Below are 19,867 nucleotides of genomic sequence, written 5' to 3'. Positions count from 1 at the left end.
AGAAATGTTTGTTGCATAGAATTAGGGTATTTGGACAAACTGCACATACAAGTTCCAGTTTGTTTGAGGGAAGACATTTTCTCAGAAGTTTCCTGATTTGAAATTTATACTGCCATTTTCTGAGTATTCAGGTATATACATATAATAATTATAAGTCTATATTATATTGTATTATACTATATTATATTCCTTTTCTTCTCTTCTTGGTTGGAACCTACTTTGTGATAAAATGCCATACTTTTTACTTTTCAACATTTGGGCCATGGTGGAAGATTTGATTAGGGACAAGAAGCTGGCTAAAAGGAAGTTTATAAATTTCCTAAAGACTTCATTTGTTATGAGTTTCTTTATTAGGGAATAATTGAGAAATAGTATAAAACTGCTGTTTATCCTGTAGTGGCGAAAAAGTCATGAATTAAATATTGAAATATCTACTGAATGGCTAGTTAGCAGGGAATTCTGGGAGAAATTAAGATCAATATGGTAGGAGTTGGTTTAGATCATGTTACATATCCCTTAGTTTCATACTAGTTTGGACCTTGGGTGACAGAGCAGAAAGCTTCCCTTAAAACAAGTAAGGCTCAATACACTTTTTACAGTGTCCTTGAACTTAAAAAAGAAGGAATGCATTAAATTGACCTCTCACCATCCAAATTCCATATTTTTTTTGAGATGCTTACCAGGAAATGAGGAATACAGCCAATTTTTTCAGTTTCTAAAGCTGGTAGATGAAATCACAGTTGATTCTTTTGACAATGTTTGAAAGGTTGTTTTTTTGTTTTTTTGTTTTCTCATTTGACATGCAGCAAGGACATATGGGCGAAGGAGAGGTAACATTATTGTTTCTAACTTTTGAATGTATCAGTTGTATTTGGAGAGGACCCAAGTTTGCTCAATTTCTAACCCTTGTTGGGAAGCGGGTAGGGGGAATGAAACATAGCTGTGATCAATACATACTTTATATGTTATAGTTAACATAGACATTCTAATTTGAAGGAGTCAGAATGGTAGGATTTGGGTTTGAATTGAAATAATTTCAAACTCACCTTATTTATATCTGAAGATTTGTTTCCCTTTTTCCTTTGTGAAAGGAATTTCTTAGGAGAACAAAATTAAGAATCTTTAAAAAGGAAAATATAGTGTGACTGGTCCCAAAATACCTGATTATATTGGAGGTTCAGTTATGCTTGAATAGCTTAAATCTGCTTTCAAAAATTTTTATTTATTTGTCTATTTATTACTGAGCATAATACTGCATTTTGTTTAAAATGAGACTAACTAAATAGATGACTAATCCTATAAATTTCAAACATTGGGGGGGAAAGCTCTACACATTTTAGAGAATTTCAAAGAATCATTTCCTAGAGTACCTGCCTGAATAAACTTTATTTTTTGCCTCCTGTACTATAGTTTTGCCTTTTTATAAGAAAGTAAGTTAGACAGTTAAATAACGTAGCTTTAAAATATAAGTGACTTTTGAAGATCCAGAAATAACCTCCAATTTTAGAGTCACTTTTTATCTTCATTATATAACTCTTTTGAACTGTGGTTTTATAGGGTAAATTCATAACAAATATACTGTCAATTGTGTTTAATAATGGAAGTTGAAAGGAAGACAAGTGTGGTGACAAAAGGATATTGGAATGTTTCAGTAAAAGAAGAGCACTTAAGATATATTTCTGCAGAATCCATTAACGAATTCCTTATGTAGTACCTAGAAGTAAATTGGCAGCCTGAAAAGTGACAAAACAGTGCTTGAGAGATTCTACAGTTCTTTGTAGCTCTTTGCTTTGCTTATGATTTATACGTTCATAGTTTACTGACAGGTAAGTATGGGAAGAATATTAACCACATTGGCATCTCTGGTCTTTTCTGTTTTTATATTCTGTATGATAGTATTTTCTAACAGCAAACGTAATGACTAGTTTTTAGAATTAGACACTACCTGTACCAGCTGATATTTACTCAACTAAAAGAAAATTTATCTTTAGCATGCCTAAAAATCTTAAATTCTGTAAGACTAGCCAGCAAAATTGGATAACAGCATCAAGTGGATTTTGATGGCATGCCATTAGTTAAGGTAAACTGAGTGCTCACTTTGAAAATCAACTTGTTCATTTTAGGGACATTCTTAGAGGAAATTGGGCAGGCTATATTGTATGATGTTTTAAAGAAATTTAAGTGATCTAGCATCTGATGGTCAAATTTAATCCTTAGTGTACATGTGTAGGTTGCCAGTGGCCGTGGGGCCCTGCCAAGGTGGTGCAGTCTGCTGCCAACTGCTTTCAAAAGAGTGCTGTCTCCTATTGTAGTTACACCTCACTCAAGTTTCCAGATCCCAGTGGGATGGTTGAGCAGCCCTCTGTTGAGCCATGTACTTTCTCCCTGACTCAATTGGGACCTTAAGGTGATGGAAATTCAAGAGCATGTCTAAGTGATTTGTTGTTCAGTGAGAAAAATAAAAGCAGCAGTTTTATTGGATCTGCTGTTTTCCTTGTTTCTTGTGTAAGATAATCAGTGGCAAGGAACATTTTCTGTTAGCTTTTTTTTCCCTGCTTTCTGTTCCAGGTCAGTCTTCACTGTTTCCAATGGAAGATGGATTCTTGGATGATGGCCGTGGGGATCAACCTCTTCATAGTGGCCTGGGTTCACCTCACTGCTTCACTCACCAGAATGGAGAAAGAGTAGAACGATATTCTCGCAAGGTGTTTGTGGGCGGATTACCTCCTGACATCGATGAAGGTATATTTAGAAAGAGCCGTTTATAGCATGGTGCCCAGACTGTGGCACATAGTAGGTAATGCATAGGAAATGGTTGCTGTTATTATAATAACAGTCTTATCTGGCTCCAGGTGTTCAGTTGTGATTGCATTGTTCTCTTGTCCTGTCTTCCTAACACAACACGTAAGGTTAGTTCACGGAAGGAAAGGGAGCAGGACTTTGGGAACCCGCTGAAGCAAGTGGCTGGACTAAATCAAAAAGAGCAAACATCACTGGGAAAACCTCTCAAGGATTCTGCTGTGGGCAAACACAGATGCTAACTGCATTTTTGTCTGTGTGTCCTTCCTTGGCCAAATTCAATTATTCATTTTCCTATTTTCTACCTTTTATGAGTGCTCTATAAATGTACAGTTAATTGTTTAAAATCTTAGAATAAGCCTGAACTTTTGAAAAATATAGCCTGGAGTCGTATCATTTTCTGAGTATTTTTTCACTTGTCAAATATTTACATGCTTTCTGAATGTTATGCACTGTTCTTAGGATTGTTCAAAGTAGTAAATAAGATAGAAAGCCCCTGCTCGCATAGAGTTGACATTCTACCGGGGGGAGGGGGATAAAAAATGTGTGAAAATATTAGAGAATAAGTGCTGAAAAGAAAACAGGTTGATGTGATGTAGTGAAGTCTCAGAAGGGAGACTTGTGAGATTAGGTGGTTAAAGAAATCCTCTTTGAGGACATGGTATTTGAGCTGAGACCTGAATAAGGAGCCAGTCATGCAAAAAGACATAGAGGACTATTGTCCGGAAGTATTTTATTCACCTGTGGGTCTAAGTGACCCTGACAAAAGTCAAAGTAGCGACCATATAGCAACCATATATCCTTGCTTGCTCTTTGTTCCTAATCTATTTTGTCTTGGTTTCCTGAATGGAAATGGAAAGAAATGTTACGGAGGATAGAAGAGTTTTCTCTAAAAATCTATAAGGTCTAATAATGAGGTTTAATAACTTCCCATTTAGATTGAGGTTAAACTTACTGAGCCACTACATTTTCCTTAAGATGATCAGTCTTTTGGAAGATTGAAACAACAATGGCTTCAAAACAGCCAAAGATTGAAATAAACACAGGTTTTTTTTGTGTATGTGTGTCTATGATAAAATGTCCTGGAGGAAGCTGTGCTGAAATTTCAGGCCAGACTGGCTCAATCTCCGTTCTGTCGTCAGAAGGCATAGCTTCTGTTCAAAGTGTTCATCCTGGGTTGAACACCTCATCATGATGTTGTTCACTCCAGTAAGCTCCTGGGTGTGACCTTTTCTTTTCTCTAGCTGGAATCATCACTTTCCTTAGCATTATGGATTCTAGGTTTTATGAGCCTTTAGAGGTCAAATCTTTAACACTCCTGAGCCCTGGATGGACTTCAATGAGGAAATTATGTGCTTATATACAGAAAGAGGAGACTGAATTTTATCTGACCTTGCTCGGGATAAGCTCCTTCTCTGGCTTAGTTAGTCTGTATCTTTTAGGAAAATTACTAAGCAATCTTAACTGTATCGTTCCTAAAATTCTTAGAGGCACAGGTAAATTTGACCAGTTTGGCAAAGGAGGTGGTTTAAACTGAGCAAAATTAATGGGAATTGTGTTAGTCATCTTACTTTATCCTCAAGACCATGTATGTTGATAAGTTGGTAGCAATTTAGGCAGGCAGCCCTTTCTATTAAAATGTGAAATACCTATTCATGAAGAATACTGTGTTCTGCAGAGTTGTGCACTAAGAATCACAGAGTTTATGGGGCAAAAGGGGCTAGAGGCAGATCACTTAGAACCTAATGAATTTTGTACCAGAAGCACTAACAAAAAGAGAATTAGTACCTTGGAAATAACTTGGACAGTTCAGGCAAGCAGCTCAGTATGGTTAGAGGCTGCCTCAAGGAATATTGAAAATGCACAAAACCAATAGAGCAGAAATGCTGGCTTGCTAGCTTGGAGGCAATGCAGATGAAAGTGGACCTCTGAGCAGATGAGGAATGGAAACTCGCAGGAAAGATAAGAGCCCTGCAAGGTTGGGGGGACACCTCTCTGACCAGAGAGGCTTGGTTGCTGTGCTCATTTTTTATTTTCTTATAATAGAGCTGAGGGGGCTCCTACCTGCACATCACACAAGCTGGGGGCTTTTTCCTTTCCTGCTGAAGCTTATGGTTCTCCCACTATGCTAGCTCACCTTGCTTAGGAAAAGTCATTTGTGAACCCGTATAATGTCTAGGTTACACTGACATCATTCCCCTATTTATCAGTCTCACACGAGCTAAATGGTACCATAGCAACAGGCATCATAGCTGTTCGAACAGACTACTGTTTCACAATCTGGAGGAGATGAGAACAGTTCTACCAGACTGAAATTTGAACGTGTTTCTCATCTCTCTTTTCTGTTCCTGCCCTACTCCCAGGTCTTATCTACATATGCTTACCTACTCTTCCTAGAAGTTTCCTGGAAATTTATTTTCCTATAGTCTACTCATTAGTTCTCCAAATATATAATATAGCATAACTGGTATCGTTTACATTAATAGGAAAATATGATCAAGTCTTCCTTGTCCATCCCACGTGCCCTTCCTTTACCTTCTTCATAAGGCTCAGAGATATTGGTGTCCAAGGAAGGTGGTTGGTGAGGGGGAAGAGGGTGCCAAGTGGAGGGCATGTGTAGGTATACACATGGAGGGGCCTGCTCGGAGGCCTCAGCAGCAGTGTGCATGGTGCCCACTAAATCAGGGCAATAAGGGCTAGGGTGCAGAGGTGGAAGGTAGAGGAGACAGCCAGGGCAGCTAGCTGAAAGATGGGTTACTTTGAGCAAGGAAGCCAACATATTGAGGATGATGAGAACTTAGTTTCTCATAGCGAGAAGGGAATTTACAAACATGGGGAGGGGGGAAGGCTAGAGAAAAACACGGGATGTTGGAGTGGACTTTGCAATTGCCAGTATGAACTCATTTTTATAAATGTACACAGATACAGAAACAGTTGTAAATGTATCTGTGTGTATATTCATATATTTCCTAGCTTGGTCCTCTGAGAAGAATTAGAAATAATAAATAACCACTAGCAATGACTATATGGAATACCCAAATCTCAGTTTCTGAATATCTTTTGTCACTGAAAGGAATGAGGATTTCTTGGGGTGTGGGGGGAGAAACGGCTAATTCTAAGGGTAGGGCAGAGAAAGAACAAGATGAAAGCATGGAGTATCTTCTTGGGCCAGGAAGTATGGAAGCCCTTGAAGGATGATGGGGGGATAGGTCAAAAGGACATAGGAACCCCCACTGGCCAAATCAGGGACAATTTTGAAGACAGATTGAACATCAAAATAAATGAGGAGAGAATCAGATTACAACCCACTGAATAAAATAGGTCCATACTGGTATAAATAAATACATGACTAAATAAATGGGGGAGAAGGGAAAACTCTTCCTTATTGTATAATACTAACTAGTAAATGTAGAAGGATTGATAGAAATAGGTAATCAGCATTTGGCAGTAATCATTGTGGTAGTTGATATAGGTAGGAGTCTTCAGTGGATGCCAAGTCTAATGAGGGAACAGGATATTAATGGATAACACAATATTCCCCCACAAAATACTAATCAGATTCAAAGGGGAAAATGGTTTCTTTTTGGTGGAGAAACCAGGCAGGTATCAATTTGACTAGCTGAACAAGATTAACATACCTAGTGAAAGGACAGGATGACATAGCATCATTATGGTGGTTTTCCTGTTTGGAATGCATAGGTCATGAGGAAACAGTACCGACCCAGGTTGAGAGCCATCCTGCAGAATGAATGGTCTGTATATTTTAAAGCTACTAAGCATGTAAAAGACAGGAAAGAATGAGGAACTATTGTAAACTGAAAAAGACTGATGACCTGGGACATGACATCTAAATGTAGCATAGTTCTGGATAGGATTCTGGATCAGAAAGGAAAAAAGAGATATATTGTGATAGTTTAAAATTGGGATGGAGTCTGTGAATTGGGAGTGTTTTATCAATGTTGATTTCCTGATTGGAAGCAGCGTTGTTTGGTGGTACATAAGGGAGTGACCTTGCTTTGAGCAGGTACCAGTAGTTGTGTTTGGGGGTAATAGAGCGTCATGTCAGAAAAAGATGATAGATAGATAGATAGATAGATAGATAGACAGATAGATAGATTCATGCATAGATAGAAGGGGAAGAGGCGGAAGACAAACACACAAAATGTTAACAGTAGGGGAATCCAGATGAAGGAGATGTGGGAGGTCTTGGTGTACTATTCTTGTAAATAGTAGATAGGAAACTTTTTTTCTAAACTATTTCCCAAAAATGAACATAAAAATACTTCAATCTACTTTTTTGGTTTGTTGTTCATTAGATGAGATCACAGCTAGTTTTCGTCGCTTTGGCCCTTTGATTGTGGATTGGCCTCATAAAGCAGAGAGCAAATCCTATTTTCCTCCTAAAGGTAATTTTCAATATTCAATATACATGCATAGTTTCTCCTTATGTTCTTTTCATAAATGTTTACCTTCACTGTACAATTTTTCATTGTTAAACTTACATTTTCCCAAATATGTCTTTAAAATTTGTATTTAGTATGTACTTTCAATTCAGATTTAATTTTACTCTAAAAGAGGTTTCAAGATAATACCAAACTGAACTTTATGTTGATATTATCAGATTTAGGGTGAGATTTAACTTTTAGGGGTTTCTGTTTGTTTTCATTTTTTTCTACACCTTTTCCCTTCCTTAGTTTTATGCTTCCTTTCCCTCGAAGAATTATTTTAAAAATAGGAAAAATATAAACCTTTCAAAAATTTTTTTATTAGGCTATGCATTCCTGCTATTTCAAGATGAAAGCTCTGTTCAGGCTCTCATTGATGCATGTATTGAAGAAGATGGAAAACTCTACCTTTGTGTATCAAGTCCCACTATCAAAGACAAGCCAGTAAGTGCAGTCTAGCATGAAAATAGCTTCTCATTTTTGCCTCTATTTGTTAGCTCTGAAAAACCCACAGACATCTTTATGTATCTGTTAATTGACATGTTTTAAGTAGAATCGAAATGAAAAAGTTTTGTTTTTGTCAGGTTCCTAGCATTGACATTCTGTATATTTGTGCACATTATTTTGACATTGAATTTTTGGTTAGTTAAAATATTGGTGAATCTTTCTATTAAAAGACTTCACCTGGAAATGCATTTGGTAAATATAAAGTAGCTGAATTTCCTCTGAATGACAGAACTCAAATCACAAATAGATCTGTCTTTCTCCTTCCTCTCTTTGATCAAGATTTTACCCAATACTATCCTTAACTTTTTGCATATGGTACTCGCCAGGTAAAATGAATTATGTATATACATAAATGTACATTGCATATTGTTTCTTTTTGAAGAAGTTTTTCTTTATTATAAAATTTAGTCTTTAGGAATAGTAGCAACTAGCCTGTTTCGACAAATCTGGCAAACCAACAATCTGGTATCGCTCAGCCAGTACCTAGTGATGGGGTCCAGTTCAGGATGGAGGCGCCAGTGGGCTCAGCTCAAACAGTGATTTGTGGAGCTCCTCTTAGTGTCTTAGGGTTGTCCCAGAATTCTTATGTGGCTAGACTCTATTTGACTTGCTTGTTCCCTGCCAGTCCCTAAATTTAGGTATTTAAATTTGGGACCTTCTGGCCTTGGGACTTAGTTTGGTGTACCTGTTGGGAATACCCCACTATCAACCCCTTAGCCTTTGGTGTGGGCATTGGTAACAGTTTATACACGCAAACAATTGAATTGAGGTACTTGATCCTTGGTTATTGTAATGGACACACTGAAGTGTTTTATCATAAAAAGCTTACTGCAGATATCATCAATATTTTTATTTTGAAATGCTTTTTGAAACAATGTAACAGATTTGTTAGTATCAGGAGTAGTTTGCATTTCCTGGACATAGGATTGGACACACAGTCCTAGTTCACATAGCACTGAATACTAATCAACATCCAATACCGTGCTAAATTTAAATTATATGGCTACTGGGGTGCTGCGTAGGAGAGGGGCCCAAATAAGCTGTAAAATAGTTAATTAACTTACAGATAATTAAGGGCATGTTAGTGTTAAGTGATTTGGGTTATAATAGGCAACTAAATTGAACTTTCCACCTTGGTTAGTCTACTCTTAAATGTGAAATGAAAGGTTGGAATATGCTACTTGTAAGTCTTTTCTAGTTTTCCAGTTTTATTGATTTGTAATGACATGGATTATTGCTTTTAAAAGTAAAATACTCTGCAATAATTTTAAACTTCCTTTCTCCATAAATTGTCTGTGTTGAGAATGAGACATTCTGGTTTGCACACTCTCTAGGTACAGATTCGGCCTTGGAATCTCAGTGACAGTGACTTTGTGATGGATGGTTCACAGCCTCTTGACCCACGAAAAACTATATTTGTTGGTGGTGTTCCCCGACCATTGCGAGCTGGTATGATTAAACAAAGAAACAAACAAACAAAAAAACCCTATTTATCCGTTAGCATAAGAAATATACAGATTTTTCAGGATAAATTCTCCATAAGCATTTGAGTTCATGTCTAGGAGTGAGAGTTCTGGAATCCAAGTAACTGGGCTTGAATTCATGTGCTCTGCTTCCAGTTAATAGCTGAGTAACCCTGCTCAAATTAATTTCTCTAATTCTCAATTTCCTCATCTGTCAAGTGGAGTTATAAGTATGTCCTTTATGGAGAGTTGTTTTGAGGATTAAATGAGATTGTGGATGCCTAGTGCTTAGCGCACGGTCTCGTAATGCTAATGCTCATCGCTCTCATCATCATCTGAGAGAAAAAAACCCTTCAGGGATGGGTTAGGTATCGAGATGTTTGCTGTTTGTTTTCCACGTCCCCATGTGCTCAACAGCTACTTACTGAGCTCTGAAATACAGCAGGGTTCTTAGCAGTGCATTGTGTTTTCAGAGCAGTGCTTACAGAAGAAATTTCATCCCCAACTTCAAGTAATTTGAGGTTTAATAGTATAAGTGAGATAAAGAACATAAAATGAACATGAATGCAGTTTCAAAATTGTAACATTTCATGGAGAAGAAGATGCATTTATTACTTCAAGTTTCTTTTTTTTTTATTGATTATTTTTTATTTATTTTTGACCGCGTTGGGTCTTTGTTGCTACGTGCGGGCTTTCTCTAGTTGCAGCGAGGGGGGCTACTCTTCACTGTGGTGCACGGGCTTCTCACTGTGGTGGCTTTTCTTGTTCTGGAGCACGGGCTCTAGGCGCACGGACTTCAGCAGTTGTGGTACGCAGGCTTGGTAGTTGTGGCATGCGGGCTCTAGAGCGCGGGCTCAGTAGTTGTGGTGCATGGGCTTAGTTGCTCCGCGGCATGTGGGATCTTCCAGGACCAGGGCTCGAACCCGTGTCCCCTGCATTGGCAGGCAGATTGTTAACCACTGCGCCACCAGGGAAGCACTACTTCAAGCTTCTATGTGAAAAATTGGCAAATAGCTACACGGTAAGGAAAGGTAAAAAGGATTTTGTTGGAAATATGCTCAAAGGACCCCCAAAGAGCCTGCCAATCAGCTTTCTAGTGTTCAAATGATCATTTATATTAAGCAGTACATTGTTAACTGGTAAATATATGGTGCATCGTGGCGTAGAGCAGATAGACCAGGGTGCCAAATGCAGCACAATCACTTAACTATCCATGACTTTGCACAGATTAATCATCCTCTCTGTGCCTCAGTTTCCCCAGAAAATTACTACCTACTTCATAGGGTTGTTGTGTAGATTAAAAGTGAACATATGTGAAATACTCAGCAGAGTCCCTGCCCTTAGTTACAGTAGGTTAAAGATGAACACATGTACAACTGGTTATAATAACTAGTTTCACTTTAATAATTATTGTAATGACAGACAGATGAACTGCTTTTGATGTAAGAGCCAGATGAATTTTCCTGATTTCAAATGTCCCATTTGCTCCTTCCGTATGTAGTGGAGCTTGCCATGATAATGGACCGGCTGTATGGAGGCGTGTGCTATGCTGGGATTGATACCGACCCTGAGCTGAAATACCCAAAAGGAGCTGGGCGAGTCGCATTCTCTAATCAACAGAGTTACATAGCTGCTATCAGTGCCCGCTTCGTGCAGCTGCAGCATGGAGAGATAGATAAACGGGTAAGTCCTGGACATTCTGGCAAGTTCTAGAAATGGCCGTCTATGTCATCACCGAGCTTGGAGTGGGGGAATTTTATGTGACAGTAAACTGACAGCTGATAGTTATTCCCGTAGGACCCATTAGATGCATGCTCTGGGATACATCTAAGAGTTTCATATGAATTTCTTCTGTCTCTTAGTTTTCTGAATAGCCTAACCAGAACATTACAGTCACTTTGCTCGAGTCCATTTAATCTTTCCTAAGGTATCACCTCCATCCATTCACTTATTCAGTTAGTCATTCAGTGCATATTTGCCGAATCCTTTGTACTATGTTATATCAACTATACAAACATGAACACCCTTGAGATCTCCTCACGGTTTTTTTTTTAAACCTGGGATATCAAAAATACCTCAGCAAGCCCTATTTTCCTATGTAACAAATGATTGAGTAAATTCATTTCTAGGACGGCATGTATAAGAAATATTTCATTGTAACAGATTAAGTAGAACTCAGAATCCTTTCATCTGTAATCTATTTTACTGCCTGAAATTAGGTAGTAGTTCATTAGCATTATTTTCACACTTTATATTCCTCTCTGTTGTGTTTATCCTCCGAATCAAAAGCCTGGAAAAAAACCCTCAAAGTTAACTCTTCTGTTTTTTAATGTATTGTATTTGAGACTATGTGTTCCAGTATATGTCTTTTTTCTTTGCATTCACGAATTTCTTATTTTTGTGTTTCATGCATTCAACAAACATTTTAGTGCCTAGGGCAAGAAGTCCCTGTCCTCATGGATTTATGTTCTGGTGGATGGAACTCTATCCTACACCAGTACTACTCAAAATACGGCTTGTGAACCGACTGCCAGTTGGTAAATGGTTTGTTAGGAGTTTGTGGTGACATAGGAATTTATACCAGAATGTGAATCTGCTGCATTAATAAGCACAGTGTTTATAGTTCAGTTGAGATTTTTTCATAGAAAGACCTTCTTGATGAAGAAAGCAATGTGTTGATTTACATTCTGGTGTCAGCTCCTCATTTCGTGGCAGACTGGCACTTTCATTAGGGCTGACTTAGGTATCCAACACTCCAAGGCATTGTGCTCAGAAAAGTCTTTGTTGATTGACTGTATTGTGCCTTTCTCAATTCAGTACGTAGAAACTATCAAGTCACTAGTGGTTTACACTTACTGCTTATGTTCCATTTCATGTACATTCCACATCGGTGGCAGCTGAAAGTTTCCCATGGTAGTGATCATCATACTGTGAATATATTAAGGAGAAAGGTATACATTATACTGTAAACATGGAGGAGGGGGGCAGGATTAGTTGCAGTATATGTTAACATGCCTCCTTGTTTTTTATTCACACTAAAAAATATGTACATCTGAGTAAATGGACACTCCCACCTCATCGCTTCATTCCATCATCGGTTTCAGAATTGTAAGGTTAGCCATTAGAAATTCAGACGTAATTTGTTTTCCTCCAGGATCCAATTCTTTGACCAGTGTTCCTGCCGTTCTGTAGATGTTATGGAATGGCCTCGGGGCCAGAAGCCTAATCCTCTGATTACATCTGCTCTTCCTGCCTTCCATATCATTCTTCTCTTTTTGTTCACAGCTAACCTTGTTCAGGATTCCTTGTCAGAAGTGGATGGCACCAGTGGTAGTCATAGCCTGGTATAAGGGAATTTCAATCATGAGTCTCTCCAAGACTAAAAATAACCAACTCTTTTCCCACTGGAGAATTAATAGCCAGGTTATTTTTAATGCTTGAGAGGCTCAAATGACATTGGCCTATTGAACACTGGAACAGACCCAGTTTTATAAATTCACCTCTGACTTTTAGACTGAAGTAAACCATTCTTCCTGACAAAGAACAAAGCAGGGTTTTAGATTATGAGTACTATGGCTGCATCTTGTTTTCCTGGAGTTCGAGGTTTGTGATTATAACCCAAGATGTGTACACTGTAAATAGAAACCATGACCCAAACCTTATTACAGCTCAGAGGCTTGTGATGCAGAAGGCAGGCAGCTTCCCTCTGATTTGTACATTGAAGTGTTATTTTGTGGCACTGGGAATCTCTCAGTTGGTCTTGTGTAAATTATAATTCCACATATGACAAGAATCCAGATCCACTAATTAAAGTGACGGTTTGTGTCTATGAAAACTCTCCTGTGGGTTTAACCTCATAATGTTCGTAAACGTTAACTTGGCTTCACTCTTAACTTTCTGCTGGGATCTTGCTTTTCATTTGAAAACTGTTTATTTAATAAGACAAAAATGTAAAACAATGGGCATAAAAGCCTTACCAGTTTATTTCTTAAATGATGACAGCTAATTTCAGTAAAAGAATTATTGACTCTTCCTTTGGGGTACCTTGGCACAGACTCATTCAGACAGTGGATGGAAATGTACGTACACGGTATAAGAGTTGCCTGGTCCATTCACTGAGAAATGTAAACACCCTTGTTTTATTTTTGATTGCAGGTGGAAGTTAAGCCATATGTCTTGGACGATCAGCTGTGTGATGAATGTCAGGGGGCCCGTTGTGGGGGAAAATTTGCTCCATTTTTCTGTGCTAATGTTACCTGTCTGCAGTATTACTGTGAATATTGCTGGGCTGCTATTCATTCTCGCGCTGGCAGGGAATTCCACAAGCCCCTGGTGAAGGAAGGCGGTGACCGTCCTCGACATATTTCATTCCGCTGGAACTAAAGGATAACTACAGTGCTCATTTTCAGGCCTCAGAATAAGTGCACTCTTCTGTTAATTCTGCCCCCTTCCTCAACCTCTTCATGCTGGCATGTCCTTTTGTGCAGTCTGTAACTTAACAATAAGTCTAATGGAAAGAATGACCTATAATATAGGCATTTTGTAGATTCTCGTGTCACTGAAAACAATATGTATGAACTCCTTTTTCGTATTGCCATCATGTTGCATGGAAGTTTCATTCTCTTGTTTTGCTGGAGACCAAGAGGATCCAAACTTCCCGCAACATTTTCTTAGAGGAGAGAGAGAAATATTAAAAGAGAAATGAAACAATAGAGTATTTTGGGTTTTTAATTAAATTATTGTTAATAATGTAACAGATAAGAATACTTTTATTAAAATAACCACATAACAATAACACTATCAATCTCTCCTGACGCGGGGTTTCCCCCAGGGAAGTGCTTTTGCCTTTCTCTTTCTTTTCTTTCATATTTTTTGCCTCTCTCTTTTTTTCCGTCCCCTTTTTATTCTTTTAACAGCAATGGAAGAAGTTAACAATTATTAACAGGAGAGAGAGTGTTAAAGCAAACACAAATGCATGAGCAAGATTGAAGCAGCATTATAACTAATTTTAAGGGTTTAGAGGCGGAATGTGATTTCATTATGCCGCAAAGTTACTACCACATCAGAAAAAAAAAATAGTAAAGTAGGCAGAGCTAGGTTTATTTTCTTTTAAACAGGTTTTTAAATTTAGAATATAAAAATTGGGTACATTTACTTCTGAGGGGAGTGCACTTATTTATTTTAAACTTTTACTTATCTGGTCACAGCCCCAGGAAACCTACCAAAGCTAGAGTTAATGACAACTGGTGGGAAAACTAGCATTTCCTCTCCTAAAGAACAAATATATAAATTTTATTTTTGATGTTATATATAAACTCTATATCCTAATTTACTAACACTCATCAGGTGTCAGCCTTTGCTCTCCATTTTGACGTTAAAAAAAAACACAGATCTAGAGATACCTCAAGGATATCATTTTTGATTTTGTGTTAGACTACCGTGTGTAGCCCAAACTGGAAGACAAAACCAATATTCAAATTGGCTGCCGATTGGCTTACTTTTAGATTTAAAGTTACTTTGGGTATCCTGTAATTTAGTTGTAACATAGAAAACGAAAAAAAAAAGTTTAAAAAAAGTTAAGTAGTTGCAAAGTGTTTTGCACTGTTGAACTAAGTAACTGTGTAAATCTGTGCAAAGGTACGTCTGTTTATCTTACTCTTCCTATAAAATAAAATAACATTACAGTTTCAGAACTTAGCATGGGACATAGTCAGTGTTTGAAGTGCCAACTTCATCAAGTAATGCATGCTTTATTATAAATAAAACTAGCTTTTGAAAGGCGTTATGATGTGTTGAACAGTATGCTTCAGGGGTAAATTGAAAATAGTCTCTTGAAGCCCTGGTCATGGAAGTAACTTTTATTTTTATGGACATTCTCTTATGAAATGCCCTATCCACCATGAAAAGGATTATCATCAGTGTGCAAAACATTAAAAAAAAAAAAAATCTAATGGCAATCTTGCTAGTTGTGCTACCTAACAGTACCATCTTGGATCCTTCAAAACCAAAGACTTGCCCCAGGAGTGCGGTGGAACCACCTGGCTGATGACCCCTACTGATCTGGAAAAGCAGTCCTTTATTTTTAATCCAGGCTTTAATGAACTATATACCTATTAAGTTCCAAAGGTCAAAATGGAGGCATTTGCTGTCTGTTAGATACAGAAAGGGAGCTGCTTTGAAAGAATCCCCTGCAAATATTGAAAGCGGTCATGTGAATGGAGGGTGCTCTTGCGTAGCTGGTCAGGGACTTTTTTTTCTTTTCTCCTGAACGACATAATTCTAATTGGAATGTTCATTTGCCTCTTCTTATTCTTTTCAGTGCTTGTAGGTGGCTTGGGGTGTGCTATCGTGCTGTTCCTACTCAGTAAACAGGTGTGATGAGCTAACAAGAAATAAGAACTAGCTTTGAATAATAATTTTTCCCTTTGTACATGACCTGCTGAATTTCGGTACAGTGTTTTTGTAGCTAACTTATTTTGTCATGCACATAATGTATATTTGTTATGCACTACTTTTGTATATCTTGTTTTTCCAACAGTGAACATTTTTAGGCACACTTTTCACTGACGGGATATCTCTTTATGCAATACCTCAATTTTTCATATTGCAAAGAGTAGCTTTTTGTACTTTTATTACTGAGAGATCTTCATATACTTCATTTTTTAATATAAATAATTTTAATAAATTTTATTTTCTTATATTCTGCTTTTTATACATTTCAGTGCTCTGCATACATTTTAAATTATGAATGTTGTGCACTGGCAATGCTATTTTAGAGTCTGCAGAGAAGAGAAAGCATGTTGCTTAAACATCCTTCCCCAGCACCAGCTATTGGTGTACCTATAATTTAAGAAATAGTCTATGTAAAGTCACAAATTAATGAAAAAAAATTCGCATGAAAATGACAGATAACACTGTAGTTCCTTAAAAAAAAATGAAATGCATAAGCATAGGGTAGAAATTTAAAATAACAAAATTGTCTACAGCTTCTTACTAAGTTTTTAAAATTATTCATAACGCAGACATTTTTGGTGAATGTTTAGCCATTTTTAATATTAATAAATTGGTGTTAAGTGTTTGATTCAGAGATGTCTGCTCTTTTAAATTATATATAAAGAAAAAAAAATAGCCTGCCGTGGGACAGGTGTGTAATGTTAGTATGCATGACTAATGTAAGAAATTGTTATTCTACTAATATTTACTTGTGATTGTGTGACAAGCGTGTTTACAGATTATTTGGTTACACTTCAATTTACAGGGCATAAACAATTATTATCTATTACTCTGGACTTTATTGATTACATGTCCTTCAGATTACATGGGATTGTAGTTGGGAGTTACCATGTAACTCAAAACATAATTAACATGTAATTAGTTTACAGATTTTAGGGTATCACTTCAATGTACCAAGCATGTAGTTCTAGCGCACTAGCATGGCACCAGCCATGTACTTACAATGTAGTTACAGAGTAATTACATGGTTATTTTTGCAATGTAAAATAAAGTGTTTCTGATTATTTTCTATGTAAAGGAACCCTCTCCCTTCCCCTTCTGGTCCCCAAGCTTCGGTAAAATATATATACTTCTCCATACACAGACCTCTGCAGAATGCAAAATAAAACTTGCAGTGAATGAATTTAGCATTTTATGAGAGTGCTGTTGGAAAGACTTGATAATTCACCCTTTTTGTTTTGAAGAGTTGAATCTTCTGTTAAAAGGTGATTTAAAACTTGAATGTGATGAATTGTGGCAAGTTAACTTCAAGTTATGTGCAATACTTATTTCAAACTTTTGAAAGATCTTTGCAGTGTAATTCTTTGTTTTTAATTACAGACATTTAAAAATGTCATTTTCTACTGTTAAGAGTAATCCTCTTTCTTGCTGGTGTTTCTAAAGAAAAGAATCAGAACTCAATCTTTCTACTAATGTAAATTTGAGATTATTTTTAAAAATGGAATAAAAGAGGTTTTGGTCATTTGCTTTATTTTATTATCTTATTTTAAAGCTACTGTGATTGATAGCATTGTAAGAATTGGGACAATATTGTATTCAACTGTTTTATTTTTTATATTTTTAAAATTTAAAGTATAATTAGTTTTTATAATTTTCATCAGATTTTTGTTATATTTTTTGGAAGTGAAACTTTTAGCAAGTGGGTGTCTAGTTTTTACTAATCCCTAATTTTTTTTTTCCAGTGTATTGCTCATATTATCAGAAGGAAAAGTTATTTAAGTATGTCAGTTAATTGTACTACTTGGCTGAATTTCCATATAGTTTTTACTGTGTATGGGGAGGTTGTAGTATTTATTATAGCATTTTAAATAAGGGTAATTCATTTTTTATTAAAGTCATTTTCACGTTAAGTTCCTATTTTTGTATGTTCTACTCTTAAGTTATATAACACAGTTCCTTTTTTAAAAGAGTTCATTTGTTGAAGTGCTAGTGGAAAATTAATGTTATTAAATAGTTTGCAAATGACTATTTATACCAGTATGCATATAATTTTTAAATATTTGTAATGTGAGATGTTGAATGAATAAAACTTTTAACTCAGCTTTCTTTTAATATACTTATTTATTTTCAACATAAGTAGATTATGCTTCCATGGTTGGGGATATAACATTTAAAAATAGGAGGAATGTACTCTTTGGCCAAAGCAGAAGAAACTGAAATGAAAAGATGTCCGGTCATATAAGTACTCCTGGCAAGTGTGCCTTGCTTATGTAAACCCATAAATGTCAGGGGTGGTCGTCTTTGGCCTGCACTGTTAGTTCACACGCTGCCCTGCAGAGGTCTTTTCATTTGTAGCCTTCAGCATGTGTGTGAGGCCTAAGCCCAGGATCCGAGCGTTCAGTCATCTGCTTTAAGGCCAAATGTCCAATGAAAGTAAGGGAACACATGTTTACTTAATAGGGAAGGTCAGTATTTGAGAGGTTTAGTTTTGGGTCTTTGTCAGTGAAGAACCTTGATTTCTGGCCACTCTAACAAGAGGATCTGGGTTGTTAACAAGTCTCTCTGGAATTTTAACCACCCAGTTCCTCCCTAGATCCTGACATCACAGGATGTGGCCTCTGGGATTAAAATCAGTAGAGCATGTGAATTGAAAGTATTATCTTTGGGTTGGTCCATAAATCATGTGGACTACTGAATACTGTGATGTGTTAGTCATTTGTATTTTAGAGTGCATTTCCAAGCTTTTAAGGGTTTATTATAGCATAAAACATAACACTGAATATATCCTGCTTTGTCAAATTTAATTTCTGCTCTTTCTTACCTTGGGTATTGTATTCCTAAGACTAGAAGAAGCAGTTCTTGTCCTGAGACAAACGGACTCTGGAGGTCTTTTGCTTCTAAGTTGTCTAAATATTCCCAATATACAACTCTTCCAACTGTAGGGGTTTCTGAGAGTTCAGGCTGAACCAGCAGTGCCTAGGACCTCCCAGGAGTACTAGGTCACAGAAGCTTTGGCTGGCAGTAGCCAAAACTTAAGTTCAGAGTTCAGTGAAGGGCCCCTGAGAAAGCCCCAAGGACATAGGAGATGTGGGGGACATTTGGTTGCCACCTCTACTGTATCCCTGGGCATGCTGGCATGGTTTCAGCACTGTAGGAGAGGGGGGAAAAAAAAACATGAGTAGATTTCGTTTCTTTATTTGAGGAAATATTTATTTTAGGCAAGTGATATATCAACTATAAGTGATGTAACAATGGTATCTTGAAATAATATGTAGGTGTAGTACTTCTGGTGTCTTAAGTCATGGAATAGTGAATCTGGAAAGGTTGTGTGAGGTTATAAGGGCTGCATTTTCTTATTTTATTCACTGGTAGCTTACCTAAACCCACCCAACAAGGAAAGCTCTTTACTCCATTCTTAACGGTCCTTAACAATGAAGTTATGTCATAACTTCTTTTGGTAATGGGTTTGTATTCATACACAGTTCAGAAGGAAAATAAGTTTGTTTTTTTTTTAAGTTTGAGAAATACTTAAAGTCAGAGAAAGAAAGTCCTTGGGAAAATAAGTTCCTGATTTTAAAAATTAAGGAGCATTGAAGGTGTCAATGAAGTGAGTTAAACACATTGAAAGGGTAATTATTTTTCTGAAGTATGTAATGACAGAATGATAAACAAGAAACTCTTAATATTTGTTTCCCAGATTCTCATCTTCAGAGCATTAAGATAGTCCTTACCACGAGAAAAGGACAAAAAAAATAAAAAGTTCTGTCATTAAATTAGCACTGAAAATAAAGCATCCTGTTTCTTGGAAAATAGGCAATTGACTTATTAAGGCCTTGAGAAGTTCTACAGTGAAGAAACCTAGCTGCTTTGTTTCAAGTGTTTTCCCCCTGAGCTGCTTTGACCGTAGACTCTGTTTCCAGGTAATGCAGGATCCCACGGCACATACTTTGGGTGCACTGCTCTACTTGGTAGTACGTTTGCTGGTGTCAGCCTTAGAACCCCACTTTGGATTGTATTCTGCAAGGGCTCCTGTTCCTGCCCCTCCTGAGTCATATCCTTGGCTGTTGCCATGGTCTGCATTGAACTTGGGTTCGACATACTTGCCTAGCCTCTGTCCCCTGTCCCATTTCCAGTTCACCTCCTTTCTTCCCTCTTCCCTCTGCTCCCACCCCAGGAGAAAGTTTACTCTGCAGCAGAAAC

The 19,867-nt window shown here is 37.2% G+C and overlaps 1 protein-coding gene across 3 annotated transcripts in view; it reads left to right on the top strand.

Moving 5' to 3' along the window:
• CPEB4 (cytoplasmic polyadenylation element binding protein 4) overlaps positions 1-17,768 on the top strand; it is a 64,379-nt gene extending 46,611 nt beyond the window's left edge. For 2 of the 3 annotated variants that reach the window (XM_027084267.1, XM_027084266.1), the window contains 6 exons: positions 2,569-2,742; positions 7,116-7,205; positions 7,570-7,688; positions 9,086-9,200; positions 10,716-10,897; positions 13,370-17,768. In XM_027084267.1, coding sequence (XP_026940068.1) covers positions 2,569-2,742; positions 7,116-7,205; positions 7,570-7,688; positions 9,086-9,200; positions 10,716-10,897; positions 13,370-13,597 — 908 coding nt within the window. In that variant the 3' untranslated portion in view covers positions 13,598-17,768. Of the gene's footprint in view, positions 1-806; positions 831-2,568; positions 2,743-7,115; positions 7,206-7,569; positions 7,689-9,085; positions 9,201-10,715; positions 10,898-13,369 lie in introns of all 3 variants that reach the window. The other variant, XM_027084265.1, reaches the window with a different exon arrangement.
• The last annotated feature ends 2,099 nt before the right edge of the window (positions 17,769-19,867 follow it).

Source organism: Aethalodelphis obliquidens, unplaced genomic scaffold, assembly GCF_003676395.1.
Source record: "Aethalodelphis obliquidens isolate GAN/ISIS:26980383/991018 unplaced genomic scaffold, ASM367639v1 scaffold52, whole genome shotgun sequence".
Classification (NCBI taxonomy): domain Eukaryota; kingdom Metazoa; phylum Chordata; class Mammalia; order Artiodactyla; family Delphinidae; genus Aethalodelphis; species Aethalodelphis obliquidens.
The sequence above is the reverse complement of the archived record's forward strand: the minus strand, read 5'-3'. Positions and strand labels throughout refer to the sequence as shown.